The 15,272-nt window shown below is 43.7% G+C and overlaps 1 protein-coding gene and 1 long non-coding RNA gene across 11 annotated transcripts in view; one reads left to right on the forward strand and one right to left on the reverse strand.

Moving 5' to 3' along the window:
* Window positions 1-9,090, reverse strand: part of SBNO1 (strawberry notch homolog 1) — a 58,372-nt gene extending 49,282 nt beyond the window's left edge. For 7 of the 10 annotated variants that reach the window (XR_004486976.2, XM_033440780.2, XM_033440779.2 and 4 more), the window contains exons 1-3: window positions 8,932-9,090; window positions 710-841; window positions 82-186 (exon numbers count right to left, since the gene is read on the reverse strand). Coding sequence is in view for 9 of the 10 variants with exons in the window: in XM_033440780.2 (XP_033296671.1) it covers window positions 82-186; window positions 710-841 (237 nt within the window). In the remaining variant the exon portion in view is untranslated. The remainder of the gene's footprint in view (window positions 1-81; window positions 187-709; window positions 842-8,931) is intronic. The other 3 variants (XM_033440782.2, XM_033440783.2, XM_033440781.2) reach the window with 1 other exon arrangement.
* Window positions 9,091-9,224: 134 nt separating this feature from the next.
* LOC125961214 (uncharacterized) lies at window positions 9,225-11,460 on the forward strand. The gene is made up of 2 exons (XR_007471604.1): window positions 9,225-9,361; window positions 11,075-11,460. It is a non-coding gene; the product is annotated as an uncharacterized LOC125961214 (long non-coding RNA).
* The last annotated feature ends 3,812 nt before the right edge of the window (window positions 11,461-15,272 follow it).

Here is a 15,272-nt window from a genome sequence, read left to right on the forward strand (position 1 = left end):
AACTATTTCATATTAAAGGTTATTTTCTTACTACAACCCTAAACTATTTTCATAGTAATGCCAAATCTAAATAATTCTTACCCTAACATTTAATAGTGCTGGAGTAGGTAGCGTCTCTGGTTCTTGTTTAACAGGAACTGCTGCTTCAGTCTCCAAACCTAGTTCTAATGCACTAAGTGGCACTGACTGGAGAGAAAACAACATCAGAGAAAGAAATAAAGAATGACGGCAGTGAATTCTGTTTCAAGAACAAGAGATGTATTTATTTTATTAAAATAAAAAATTTTTTCAAGCTTTGCATTCAAATGGAATGTAAAATCACTGATACCAGGTATAAAATAACAATCTTTGCAAGCATAACATCTTCACTAAACTACGCTAACACCAGAATCTTATTTTTGCTTTCAGAGAATGTGTATAGTGAAACCTCAGAAAAATATTCCTATAAAGTACAAAGACAAATATTGAGATTAGTGATCCTCCCACAATAACTCTAAGCAATTCATCTCTTACGTTATATATCAAAGCAGAAAATGTCTTGATTTTCACTGCCAAGTATTTTCCACTTTGTGAATAAAGACTAATAATCAACATAAAAGTAATATTCACATGCATATTTAAAATTAACGCTTAACAATAACTATTTCTATAATAGAAAGTAAAATTAAGAAAAAACTCACTTCTTACAGAGGCTTTGGAAAACACTTACCTGTTGTACGGGAGGGGTAGGTGTTGGAGTTGCAAGCCCCGCATCTCCACCATCAATATCAAAGAGGTCATTCGGACTAATTCCACTCTCGCTCAAAGCAGCAAGCAGTAAATCTTGCCCTGGCTCCACCATCTTTAGAACAAAATATTAAATATTAACATTAAAAACTTAAAATGACAATTAACTCTCTTCTAAACATAAACCAACATTTTCTACCGGATCCGTTCATTCAATATTTATGAAGAACCTGCTACACAGCAGGCAAAAAAAGGATGAAAGAGCAATAGTCTCTGATCCCAAGAAATTCACATTAAGATGGAAAGGACAGAAAAGTATGCAAATCACAGAAAGAGTATACGTTACAAAATGCTGTGGGAACAGAGAAGGAAATGCTGAATTCACCTGGGGAAAGAGATGACAAAGATGACAATGGAGCCAAGTCTCAGGTAAGAAATTGCCAGGTAGACAAGGATCTTCTGGATAGTGCATTCAAACTTATGGGGGCACGAATGATGCTGGCACTCTAAGAAAGATGGCTAGAGTAGTTCAACATGGGTACGGAAGCTCAGAACAGAAATACGAGGTTCACAAAGGTGATGGCAAGAGACGAAGAAGTTTTCGCCCACAGCTCTGAACACCATGCTAAAGAGCTCATTTAATCCTGTGAGAATCAGGGGTCACTAAAGGGTTTTCAGATAGAGGACTGCAAGACATAGTCAGATTTGTGACTTAGAAAAATTACTCCACAGCAGTATGGAAGCAAACTGAGAATGGGTAGAGTAAGACCAAGGCAGGGAGACATCTTAGGAAAATGCTACAGCAGATCAGGAAAAAGATGATGTGCTATAACAGTAAGATGTAAAGAGAAAGAAGGGGGAATGGATTCTAAGATATTTAAGGAGAATCCATAAGACTAAGTTTAAATAAAAGCTCAAAATGGAAGGGAGAACAAGAAACACACACAAAAAAGCATGAGTTGATGGATAATTAGCGTTAAGCCAAGAGAAAATAAAAAAGGTTGAGCCCAGGAGACCTAAAAGATGAGATATATGGCGTTTAGGGGGAAAATGCCTAATTCGAGCAGGCAAATACACTTTCAGCTGGGGTTTTCCAACTGTACTCATAGGAGCCAAATCAAAGTATTCTACCACTAAGATGGATTTTTATCCATTTTGTAGGGAAAAAAAAGTTTAACAGAGCTTTCTTAATTTTAACTTTTCTCATTAATTTATCTGAAATAACCAATTTATATACACAAACATAATTATGAGAAATGTGACTACTTGTTTTTATCAAAGAACTAACTTCACATTACATAAATAAACTAATTTTCAGCTAGTCCATTTATTCTCAGACTGTGCAATGAAATTAAATGTTTCATTATGTCCTACAAAAAAAAAGTTGTTAGCCAAGAATACCATGACCACGACTTCCCAACATACAAGAACCACTGTTTTAGATCAAAGCAGGACATTTCATAGAGAAATTCTCTACTAGGAAGGTCTACGTCGCTTGTACATCATTTACAAAGATGTGATTTACAAAGATAGTGCTGGAGTAGGTAGCGTCTCTGGTTCTTGTTTAACAGGAACTGCTGCTTCAGTCATCCAGACATCCAGATATCCAGAAATGAAACGAAGGGCAGACCTACTGTTTAAAGGATGAGAGGAAGGATAGCCCAAAGGAGATTTCCCCAAAATTTTTAGAGAAAAGAAAAGAAGTCTAAGGAAGAAAGCATTTTGAGCAGATAGGAGGAAGGGAAGGGAACTGACAGTGACTAAGTATCTTTTACAAGCCTGGCACAGTGTCAGGCTCTTCATGTCCATCACTAGTCCATGACAACCCTGAGCAAGGTAAGTATTATAATTCTAGAAATGAAACTGAGGCTCAGAAAGCTTAAATTACCTGCCCAAGGTCACACCCAGATCTAGACTGTTCAAATTCCCAAAGCCCATGCATTCTCTTTCCAATGAGTAGATCAAGAAGTCAATATTGGTAACCTGTGAAGTTTCAATACTTAACTTCGGAATAAAAGCCTGTCTGAGATTAAAACTGGAAAGGGGAGAATTAGTATTAAACAACAAGATGGAAATATGAAAGAACCGGATGACAGAGGAGACAAGGAGAAATGTCAAAATATGGATTTAATATAAAATTGATCCATTTGGGGGCTTCCCTGGTGGCACAGTGGTTAAGAATCCACCTGCCAATGCAGGGGACACGGGTTCGAGCCCTGGTCCAGGAATATCCCACATGCCGCAGAGCAGCTAAGCCCGTGCGCTACAACTACTGAGTCTGCACTCTAGAGTCCGCGAGCCAAAACTACTGAGCCCACGTTCCACAACTACTGAAGCCCGCGTGTCTAAAGCCCATGCTCCGCAACAAGAGAAGCCACCGCAATGAGAAGCCCGCGCACCACAACGAAAAGTAGCCCCCGCTCGCCACAACTAGAGAAAAGCCTGCACACAGCAACGAAGACCCAACACGGCCAAAAAGAAATAAATAAAATAAATAAATTTATTTTTAAAAAAAGTTGATCCATTTTTCTAATACATAGTTGACCACACTTTACAAACTACTATCCTAGTACATAGTACAAATATGTACCAAGAGAGCAAACCAATGCTTTAGAATATTTTCAGGGCTTCCCTGGTGGTGCAGTGGTTGAGAGTCCGCCTGCCGATGCAGGGGACAGGGGTTCCTGCCCCAGTCCAGGAAGATCCCACATGCCGCGGAGCAGCTGGGCCCGTGAGCCACAGCCGCTGAGCCTGTGCGTCCGGAACCTGTGCTCCGCAACGGGAGAGGCCACAACAGTGAGAGGCCCGCGTACCGCAAAAAAAAAAAAAAAAAAATTCAATCTATAAAATACTTCATTAGGACCAATGACCTATGGGAATACAGGGTCTTAGCCCACTTGCTATGGCTTATTTTGACCTAGATTAATAATTCCTGAGACTATCAAAATGTCATCTTTTTTTAAAGTAAATATTGTAAATAATTATTTACATTTGAAACAAAAGCACATTCTTTTAAACCAATGATTCCTAAACTACAGACCACAGAAAGCTTGGAGGCCGAGGGATCCATTAATCCATGTGTTACTGAATTCACGAGAGCTTTCTGAAATATATTTTCTGAACAATTAGCATTATAAGTACAAAAATATCATGGAAGAGAGTTATTTGGGGAGTAAACCTGTTGGAGTCCATAAGAAATGATGGCAACAGTTATAAGTAACATTATCAGTGACCTACTCAAAATGCACAGGAATCACAATTTGAGACCCTCTGATCTGAGCAGTGACCTAGTACTGACAATGCCTGTAAGAGACATCGTCTTTTACGAGCTATTAATGAAAGAGATTTTAATTTTATATACATCTTATACACAAACAAAATCAAGGGATCCTTTCTCTCAAGCCAATTGGGCACAAATTCCCTACTTGCACTTTTTTTGCATGAGAAGTGGGGAGGGGATAGAGAGCACACATCTATGCCATTCTCTAACTCCATTAAGGAAAATCCTTAATATTTAATCATATTCCTATTCTGAAACTATCAATATTACAGACTCACAGAATTTCAGTGCTCAAGCTGACAGAGCCCCTAAAAGGTTATATTATGCAACCTTCCCCACATTTTACAAACAAGTAAGATTTATTCCTGAGAGGGAAAAAAACATTTTCACTTTGAACCCACTAAGTATAATGTAAACACAAACACTGTTAGGTGAAAAAGAACTGCTAACTACTAAACACAGAGTGATTCTATCTCAAACAATGGACAACAAAAAGGTTCCATTTTTATCATAAATACATTTGAAAATATCACGTATTCAAAATAGTACACCTATGAAAGCGTCTATGATAAATAAGGACTAATGACACAGTAGTAGACAGAAACTAAGAGACATCCTTGGCAGGAAGAGAATCCTGAGAAACAACAGCCAATCAGAAGAATGAAAGGATACAGTTCCCACTGAGAACACCAACACTGAAACCTATCAACAAGGACAAGGTTCCTCTTGTTGAGACAGAAGCAGATCTTTATAGCTCTGGGCAGATACAAGAGATGTACCTGCAGCAGCAACAGCAGTACACTACAGAGGCTGAGGAGACTATGAAGTCAAGGGGAAAACCTGGTTTCAAATACTGACTACACCATCTGCTAAGTAGTGTAACACAGTTAAGTAATAACTTGTGACTCAGTTTCCTCATCTTCAAATGGGAATAAAAATAGAACCTACTTTACAGGATTGCTGTGTTGAGTAAATATTACACTACGTGGAATAAATATTAGCTACTATTAACCATTATATTGATAAACATTACTATAATGTTCAAAAAATGTTTTCCTTCAAATTGCTGATATAACACTTTATATCTAGAATACAAACTACCTGTTGGCAATTTATTCACTAATTAACTTCCACATTAGTTCTATAAAATACTAGCACCCTTTTTACTCAAGTGTCATACATCCAATATATCTAATCAATTAGCATATCTAGAGGAAACTGGTAGACATATTTAAATGTGCACATATAATATCATTTTAGAAATATCTTTGCCGGACATCCCTGGTGGTGCAGTGGTTAAGAATCCCCCTGCCAATGCAGGGGACACGGGTTCGAGCCCTGGTCCGGGAAGACCCCACATGCTGTGGAGCAACTAAGCCTGTGCACCACAACTACTGAGCCTGCGTGCCACAACTACTGAAGCCCACGCACCCCAGAGCTCCGAAACAAGAGAAGCCACCGCAATGAGAACCCCGTGCACCAAAACCAAGAGTAACCTCCACCCGCCACAACTAGAGAAAGCCCTCACGCAGCAACAAAGACCCAACGCAGCCAAAAATAAAATAAATTTAAATTTATTAAAAGAAGAAAGAAAGAAATATCTTTGCCTGAAAAGGATTTTTCTCTTTACTTAATAGTGCTAAACATGTCTAATTTTTGAGCCAACTCTGTTTTTATGTAGCCTGGATGTCGATGACTGGCACTCAGCTTAAGAATTTGAAGGATAATGATCCACTTAGAATTTAGCTGGTTAAGTCCATCAACAAGTATTCATTAAGTGTCTACTGAGTGCTGGTTCCTTAAGAGTATCAGGAGGAAGGGAAGGTAGGTATGAAGAAGCTTGCTAAATAGGATTTTCTTTACCTAAAAGGATATAATCTGTATTTTTTAACACCTACTTCCCCAAGCAGCGATTGCTCAGTAAAGTGCCCCTCCCCTCACTCTCATTGCAAAACCTATAGGAAGAATGGACGCACAAAGGAATGTGCAGATTATATAAAAGTTTCAAAAACGCTTTGAAAAAGAAACCCAAGAAAGATTTGGGTGGGGGGGACTACTTTCTCCATCACAACATCAAAATCAGATGGCTAGTCTTCTCGACATTCACTATATGGTTGGAATTCTTTAACTCTCAAAATAATCCATGAGTAAAAACTATCCGTTATTCCCTTGTCAGAGATGAGAAACAGGCTTAGAGAGATGAACTGTAACAAGGTAACAACAAAGCAAGCTTGTAGCAGAATTACAAACCTAGGAGGGCTGATACCTGCGCCCTGCACCCTGCCCGCCCACCCCAAGATTCTGTGCTATTAACTCCATACCAGTATTTTTCAAACTGCTGGTCACAACAATGCTGTCAAATAATTTAAGTATGTCATGACCAGTATTTTTAAATATTTCAAATATAGAATATTCAAATATTTTAAATACAGACAGAATTAATGCAGCACACGCAGAGAGCGTAAACATTTCACAAAACTGAGTTCTATGCGTGCATTATGTACTAGGTCACAACGTAAAACACATTTCTTACTGCGGAATGCAGTAAAAAAGGTTTGAAAATCACTGCTCTGTGCTATATACTGTCTCCCAAGAGGTAAATAAGCAAGTTAATTTGACGGGTTTTATACCATATTTTTTTTCATAAAAGAGAGTTCCTGCTCTTCAAGAGCCTATCCTTTCCATCCACAGAAAATTTCAGTGGTATCACAAGGTTGTCCTTACTTAGTAAAGCTCAACCACATCAAAGTGGATCTGTCAATTAGCATTAAAAAAGACAACTGCAAAAACTTAAGGATTACATCATCTTGGTTATTAATTGTCTATTTAATGGAAAACAATTCCTCTCGGAAAGTATCTTTACACCAATTTTTGGCAGGCAAAGCACAAACCCACAGAGCCTCAAGAAAAGTCAGGTATCTTGCTAGAGCAGACCTCAGACCTGTGTGCTGTCTTCCTTCACAGGCAAGGCAGCAAGTCTCAAATCAAAGCTCAATTCAGAGACTAAGAAATGCCAATATGTTATCTGTACCTAAAGTCTTTGAGGCGAAAAAAGACTTTAAAAAAACATGAAAAGAATCTCCATACTGCACGTTTTTAAATAGTAATCTCAGCAAAACCCTTAAAACGTGTAAAACTGACACATAAGAGCATTCAATGGATGGATGAATGAATGGATGGATGAATGGATGATGAATTTACGATCTGTAAGCCACTCACGAAGCCTCCCTTTTTAACATTTACCCAGCAACTAAAATAAAATTTATTTAAAATTCTGGAGGATTGTATGGAACAAAATTAGATCTGGGAATAAAGTTATATTGGGAGATAAAAAGCAGAATCCAGAGGAAAAGAGTAAAGATGTCTTCTCTGGTAAGGTAAACTTTGGAAACAACTTCTTTAAACATGAAAATAAAATGTTCCCTTGCTTGCAAAACTAATGTCCCACTCAAGGCAGCAGCAGCAAATTCTACATTTTATCCTAGAAATTCTGTACAAACTATCTTTTGTGCAGTGATGAAGGCTTTCCCCACTGCTTATGAAAAGCAGTTCTGATTGCGGTAAATAACTGGGAAAAAATGGAATCCCTCCGCACTGTTATCTGGTTTAACTGTTTCCAACTGTTCTGAGGAACCGCGCTAGAGCAACTAGGGGTTTGACAGCTTTCTGGACCCTCCTGCCGACACTTTAGAAACCCTATTCTGTCTCTAATTCTGGCTGCCTAGAGAATATGACACATTTAACTCAACATAAACTGCTAATAATCAACTTCTAAAGGTCAAAGGGGACCCAGTTTTTAACCTTCTTCTCATCAACACGTGTTTAGTACAAACTTCCGGGTGCGGTTACAACTGGCTGGGCAATTCAATGGCTAAAAACGTTGCTTTATTTGACTCTCATTTTCTCGCCCGTTCTTTTCCCCCGTTTCTCAACCAGCGACTCCCCAAAACAAAAGCCTCCCACAGTAAACGGAGCACGCACATAAAAAGAGCTTCTCTGTGCGAGGATCAAGTTAGTGGTCCGCAAACATTAACCAAACAGAAACACAAAGCCGGGGTGGAAAGGGGAGGAGCTGGATGCCAGGGTCAGGAAAGAAACAATCACAAGGGTTCAGGCACATCCAAACCTCCTCAGCGGTTAAACCGACCCCAAACCACTTCTGGGAAACCACCAGCATACACTGGTTTGGGGAACTTTAGATGCTCGTTACGCCAAACACTCTCAAAGTAAGCCAATTCCCAACCGCCTTTCCCCTCCACACAGATGCTTACTTAGGGTCCAGGAGGCGAGCGAGCGAGCTCGAGGCAAAATTAACCTAATCACCGGGTGAGGCGTGAAGGTGGCCCCACGTGCCCCACGTACCGTCCCCATCGCCCCGACAGCGAGGTAATCAGCAAACTGCAGGTGCGGGGGTTCAGATCTTGGGCGACCCTGTCGCCTCCCGCACTCGCCCTGAACCGGAACAATCGTCCGGCAGGAGGACTTCTGAAGGATTACGGAGCTCACTTTCCTGAGAGGCCGGGACCTCGCAGCCCCCGGGTCGAGCCGCGGAAGCAAGGGGGTGTACGGCCCAGTCGGAGCCGGAACCGGCGTCCGCAGACGCTGCCTCCTCGCCCAAACGGGGGGCCTCCGGCCCGGGACAGCGGGGCCCCCGGGGCCCGAGAGCCCCACGCGCGGCGACCGCAGGGCCCGGCGCTGACGGGCGGAGGAAGCGAGCGCGGCGGGGCCACCGCCGGGACCGTGCCCCCGAGGGCCCCCAGGGCGTGCAGCTGAGGGGGCTGCGAGGGGCGAGGGAGGCCCCAAGCCGGGGTGAGGTGGCGGCCCCCCCCAGCCCGGCCCCGCACGGCCCCCTGAGGAGGGTGGGAGTGGGAGACTGTCCGGGAGGGGGAGTGTAGAGATAGAAAAGGGCCAAAAAGAGGACTTACTTTCCCCGCGGGATCCGACGCCGGAACAGCTTCTCCGGGTGGCGAGAGCTTGAAGAACCAGAGGCGACTGGAGCGGAGGCGGCGGCGGTGGCGGCGGCAGCAGCGGCGTCCGGCTCTGCCTACCTCCCCGCCGCCATCTTGACGCCCCTCCCCCTCAGCTCCCCCGCCCCGCCCCGCCGGGAGGGGGTGGGGCAACGGATGAGGCGCCGCGCGCACGCCCCACGTGACTTCCTCCCTCCCCCACCCCACTCCCCAGCGCCCCTCTCCGCCCCGCCTCCCTCCTAGGTGAAGGAGGATGATTCCCCCCCCCATCTTGACCGCCCCTGCCTTCGCCGCTAAGCACGGACTCCGTCGCTCCTGCCGACCCGGTATCAGTGGTTGGATCCAAGGGAATTCCGGAACCCAAACCGTCCATTACCGCGGCTCCGGGGTGGGCGAGGGGTGAGGGGGCCGGGTTTCCGAGGAAGGGGGAGGGGGGAAGACGAAGGCCGCCTAGGAGAGTCACGTGTCTACTGCTTCCGCCGGCGCTCGAAACATCTCGCGAGAGTTCCGTTCCCCCTCCCTTTCTCCCTCGCGGGCTGTCGGGAAGAAGGTCCGTGATCTGGGTTGCCACCAGGAGGTCAACCGGTGGGCCGGGCGCATGCGTCCCACACCTGCTTTCAAAGTCAGGCTAGGAGGGGCCCGAAGCTGTTTTCAAAACCTTTTCGATGTGTGGCTCTGGGCCGGGAAGTTACCTAGTGGCGTCTCTGTCACTTTGAAAAGCTCGTTACCTTAGTTAATTCTAGAAAAAAATATTCGCCTACTCATTGCTTGTTAGGCTTGCTCAAAGCACTTTATTCAATGTGAAACCGCAAGTAACTCGGAGCCCCTCGGCTGGTCCACTGCCATGTACAGATCCTAAGGAGTGAGAGCGTAATCAGCCCCACTTTTTTATTCACACACACCCGGTAACCTGAACAACTATTGCTCTCAATTAATGATTGCTGCAGATCTGTCGCTACTACCTCTCACTTCCTTATTTTCATATTCTCCATTATGATCATTATTATTGCTACTACTACTAAGTGACCTGACACAGAATAAACAAATTAACTTCTTGGTAACCCTTTTGTAAAGTCATTCTGAGAATGCTCTTTGAATCCCTTGCTTAGGTAATGGGCACGCCTGGGTGATTCTTGCCCCCTACCGGCCGCGCTTCGCACTCGCCTTGAGCTCAAAGCAAACCAAGTTTGGTTAACTTGGAGGTTAAGGTGTGAGCTCTTCAAGAGACAGTGTGGGGCTGGGGGAGAGGAAAAAAAATATAGTCATGGCAAGAATAATTATGACTCTTCCAATATTCTGTTTATATACATGAATATGTATTATATATGTATACATGTAAACAAACATTTTAAATTGCAAATTTGCTAATCACTGTACCTCCATTATTTCGTTTAATCCATACACACACAAACCTATAAAGGTAAAAAAAATAAAAATAGTTCCATAAGAACAAGGCCTTGGGGACTTCCCTGGAGATCCAGTGGTTAAGACTCTGCGCTTCCACTGCAGGGGCACAGGTTCAATTCCTGGTTGGGGAACTAAGACCCCGCATACTGCTTGGTGTGGCCAAAAAAAAGAACCATGGGAGACCAAGGCCTTCATCTGTCTTGTTCACTACTTTCCCCTAGCCTAGTTTATGGTCTAGTGTAGATGACAGCAAACAAGCAATTGTCACATTATAAAAAGAGAAAGAGTACAGCAAAAAAACTAAGACATTGTATTGATAGTTAATGCATCAGTGTCTTTGGAGCTTGGTTGGAGCAATTCAGTTTCCAAGTGGCCCCCAAACTCTAGTTGTACACCGGGACTAGATGAGTCCTAGATTCTGAAGACAGAGGTCTAACCTAGGAACTCCCACCTTTTGAGGTACTTTCTGAGCATCTAAGCCAGATCCTTGCTGCCATCTCTGCATAATCTCTTTACCTTGAACCAAAGTAAAAGGTGTTTCAGGGGATATTTATAATATAACTGCACATATGCACACGAATGTTATGCACAAGGTCATTCATTGCAGCAGCATTTGTAGAAGGAAAAGATGGGAAACAACTTTAATGTCTTTGAAGAAAAGACTAATTAACTAAACTATGGTACTCTCCTACAGTGAAACAGTTGTTCAAAAGAATGAAGCACTTCTGGGACTTCCCCAGTGGCGCAGTGGGTAAGAATCCTGCCAATTCAGGGGACATGGGTTTGATCCCTGGTCCAGGAAGATCCCACATGCTGTGGAGCAACTAAGCCCGTGTGCCACAACTACTGAGCTTGCGCTCTAGAGCCCGCGTGACACAACTACTGAAGCCCGCGTGCCACAACTACTGAAGCCCGCGTGCCTATAGCCTGTGCTCCACAACAAGAGAAGCCACCACAAGGAGAAGCCCGCACACCGCAACAAAGAGTAGCCCCCGGTCGCCACAACTAGAGAAAGGGTGCACACAGCAACGAAGACCCAACCCAGCCAAAATAGGTAAATAAAATTAAAAAAAAATAGAATGAAGCACTTCTGTCTACGAGAATATATATTTTGCTTGCACGTTTGCGTGGAGCATCTCAGAATGACAACCCAAGTAGCAGTTGTTATCAGGGGATGGGAACTGAGAGACTGAGGGTCAGAGGCAGGAGGAAGACTTACAAGCTGCGTCCAGAACAGAGATACTACTGGAAGCAGATAATTCAGAAAAATCCCTATTCAAGCATGGTGTTGACTCCCCCCAAGTCAGGGGGGGCTATTTATATTTACACTACACTTCTCATTTCATTCAACAAATATTTGAGCCAGATACCATGTTAGAGGTATTGTGTTAGGGACACAAGTTTAAGAAAAACAAATCAAGGGGGATGTGAGGGATGGTGCCTGCCCTTGAGATAAATGCCCTTACAATCTAGTGGGCATTAGTCCCAAAATTACACAAAATGTAAACTTGTAGCTGTGACAAGGCTACATAAAAGCTAACAGAGCCTATTATAGAGTAATTTGACCTCATCAGGGAAGTCAAAGAAGGCTTCTTTGAGGGAGCGATAACCCAGATAAGATTGGAAAAGTAGGTGTTAACTAGGCAAAGTGAAGAGAGAACTGCACTTGAGAAAGAGGAAACAGCACATGCAAATGTCCTGAAACAGGAGCAAAGCAAAGAGAAGGGACAGTAACGAAGCAAGTGCGCCAGGGACTTCCCTGGTGGCCCAGTGGTTAAGACTCCGCAGTTCCACTGCAGGGTGCATGGGTTGGATCCCTGGTCAGGGAACTGAGATCCTGCACGATGGAGCCAGAAAACAAAACAAAACAAAACACAAAGCAAGTGCACCAGTTGTTAACAAAATGTTTCTCAGCTCCAAACCCAAGCGTCTATGCTCTGCTTTGTGATGCACTGCAGAACTACATTTCTGCTTTGCCAGCTGTTTCAGTGCCGCTAGGCTGGAGCAGGAAAAAGTTTCCTGTGAATGTCATCCCAGCAACACCTCTTCACCCTGGCACGTGCATTTCCCTCCAAAGTGATACCGCAGCAGCTATATCCAGTTTGCAGTTTTTCCCACACTTACAAAGCTGGCCTCATCACACCAAACTCTCCTCTCAGACACGAGGACCAGTGAGAGCATCCACAGGGTCACCCTCCAAGCTCAGAGACACTAACACCAGTTGAGCAGAACCCACTCCTTGGAGTTTCGGTTTCAGCAACACGGGGCCCCTCTTCTACATTTCTAAGTTTATTTTTTTTCGAAATATTTACTTAGCTGCCTCGGGTCTTAGTTGCAGCATGCGGGATCTAGTTCCCTGACCAGGGATCAAACCCTGCCACCTGCACTGGGAGCGTGGAGTCTTAACCACTGGACCACCAGGGAAGTCCCGTTTATAAGTTTAAATTACACCAACCCCTTCTCTTTTTCCCCTTAGCCTGAGTGGTGAGAATTGCTTTCCACAGTTGCAACGTCTGTGATGCCTTCAAGTTCTCTCTCTACCCTTTCAGTTACCTAGTTCACCAGTTTATACCTAGTTAACAAGTTTTTTTTTTGGCCACACTGCGCGGCTTGTGGGATCCTAGTTCCCCGACCAGGATTGAAACCGGGCCCTCGGCAGTGAAAGCATGGAGTACTTACCACTGGACAGCCAGGGAATGCCCAACAATTTCTTATCTTAAATTTTCTTCATTAAATAACTGGTGTAGTGTCTGCCTTCTGTACCTTGATATAGCAAGTAAAAAGGAGTTACTAGTAGGATTGCAAAAAGTAGATAAAGATCATTCTCAAAGAGCCTTTTATAACTGAGTTTGGACTTTATTCTGTAAGCTACAAAGAACTCAGAAGCCTGTTATGCAGAGAACTGCCATGGTTAGGTATGCATTCTAGAAGAATCACTCTGGAAGCAGTGCAGCAGTTGGATCTAAAAACTGGGCTGCAGGTACAAAGACCAGACAGGTTGAGAGGAGAGAAGAACAGAACCTGAACTGGAGCAAAATTGTTGAGCAATAGAAGAAGGCCAAGTGCCATTTGCTGAAACGCTGACCTCAGGAAGACAAACAGGTCTAAAGAGGAAGACAATGAGTTTGGCTTTAGCTATGAGGAATGCTTTGCTTACCTATTGTTAGGGAAAAAATGACCCCCAAAGGTAATGACTTAACAACTGCAATGTACTCTGCAAGTTGGGCTGGGCTCAGCTGGACAGTTCTTCTGGTTTTGCTAACAGTCACTTGTGTGATTGTAATCAGCTGGTGGATCAGCTGTGGGCTGGGCTCAGCTGGGATGCTGGGACAGCTGTATCTCTCTCTCTCTCAAAGTGGTCTCTCCAGCAGCCTCTCTATGGTTCTTGTACTGTGGCTCAGGACTCCCAAGAACACGAAAGCAGAAGCTTCTAGCCTTTCTTAAATTTTAGGCTTTCAAGTGACACAGTGATGTTTCCACCATATTCTGTTGGTTAACAGCGTAAAATAGGACTCAAGGAAAGTCACACAAGCGTATGAATAGTGGGAGATGCTGTTCACTGGAGGCTATCAAAGTAAGTCTATCATAAGGAATTTTGAGAGGCCTGTGGGAATCCAAGTGGAGATGTCTAGCAAGCAGTTGAGTCTACATCTTGAGGATCCAGATGGGGATTAAAACATGAGAGAGGATAAAACTGTACTCAGAGAATGCAGAGAGAAGAGCAGGGGGCCAAGGGCAGAAACCTGAGGTCCTGTATCTAAAAAGTGAATATGCAATGAGACTTCGAAAGATCAATCAGAGAGGTCAAAGCAGAACCAAGGCAGTAGAGTTTTAAGGAATGAGTGATCAAGCAATATCTAATGCAGCAGAGAGCACCAGAATGTGGGCTGAAGCGTGTACTGGATTTTAGAAGGTGGTAGACATAATCGCAGGTAGCGGTATTGTTATTGTTGAAGACTTTATTTTTTAGAGAAGTTTTAGATTCCCAGCCAAACTGAGGAGAAGGAACAGAGATTTCCCATCTACCCCCTGACCCCACATTTGCATAGCCTCCCCCACTATACACAGCCCCCGCCAGATGATACATTTGTTACAATTGATGAACCTACATGGACACATCATTATCACCCAGAGTCTATGGTTTACTTCTTCTTGGTGGTGTACGTTGTATGAGTTTGGACACATGTATAATTACATGTTCTGTCATTACAGTATCATTCAGAGTATTTTCACTGCCCTAAAAATCCTCTGTGCTCTGTAACAGCAGTTGTTTTGACTGCCCAGAATCCATCTCTCTCTCTCTCTCTTTTTTTTTTTGGCTGCACCACACAACAAGTGGGATCCCCAACCAGGGATCGAACCCGCACCCCCTGCATTGGAAGGCAGATTCTTAACCACTGAACCACCAGGGAAGTCCCATCCTGTGTATTTCTTGCCCCAGGTTTAACCACTGGACTGCCAGGGAAGTCCCTAGAATCCACCTCTCTTTTTTCAGATAACCGCACCTTAAATTTATCATGCCCTCTCAAAGTCCATGTGGTATGGAAAGGGCTAACATTCTCCCACATACATCACTCCAGGGTAGAGCATGTAATCTGGGTCTGGCCAATTGGAATACTGGATCCACTGTCAAGGCCGCTTTGATTGGTTTAGTGCCAGCCAGTGAGTTTCAATTCTAGAACTTTGTACTGAAAATAATAGGAAAAAGACACTCCCTTGCCAAAATAACATTGAGAAGTAGGGGCAGAGGCCATGATGTGGAGCTGGAGACCAGTCTGTGAAGCCAAGCTAGAAATCAGTGGTGCAAAGAGCAGGATGGGGAGAAAGAGGGAGAGACTAAACCCTGATGACCTTCTGATGACATCCTTTGAGTCCCTGGATCATCCTTCAAT

Source organism: Orcinus orca, chromosome 15 (assembly GCF_937001465.1).
Source record: "Orcinus orca chromosome 15, mOrcOrc1.1, whole genome shotgun sequence".
Taxonomy (NCBI): domain Eukaryota; kingdom Metazoa; phylum Chordata; class Mammalia; order Artiodactyla; family Delphinidae; genus Orcinus; species Orcinus orca.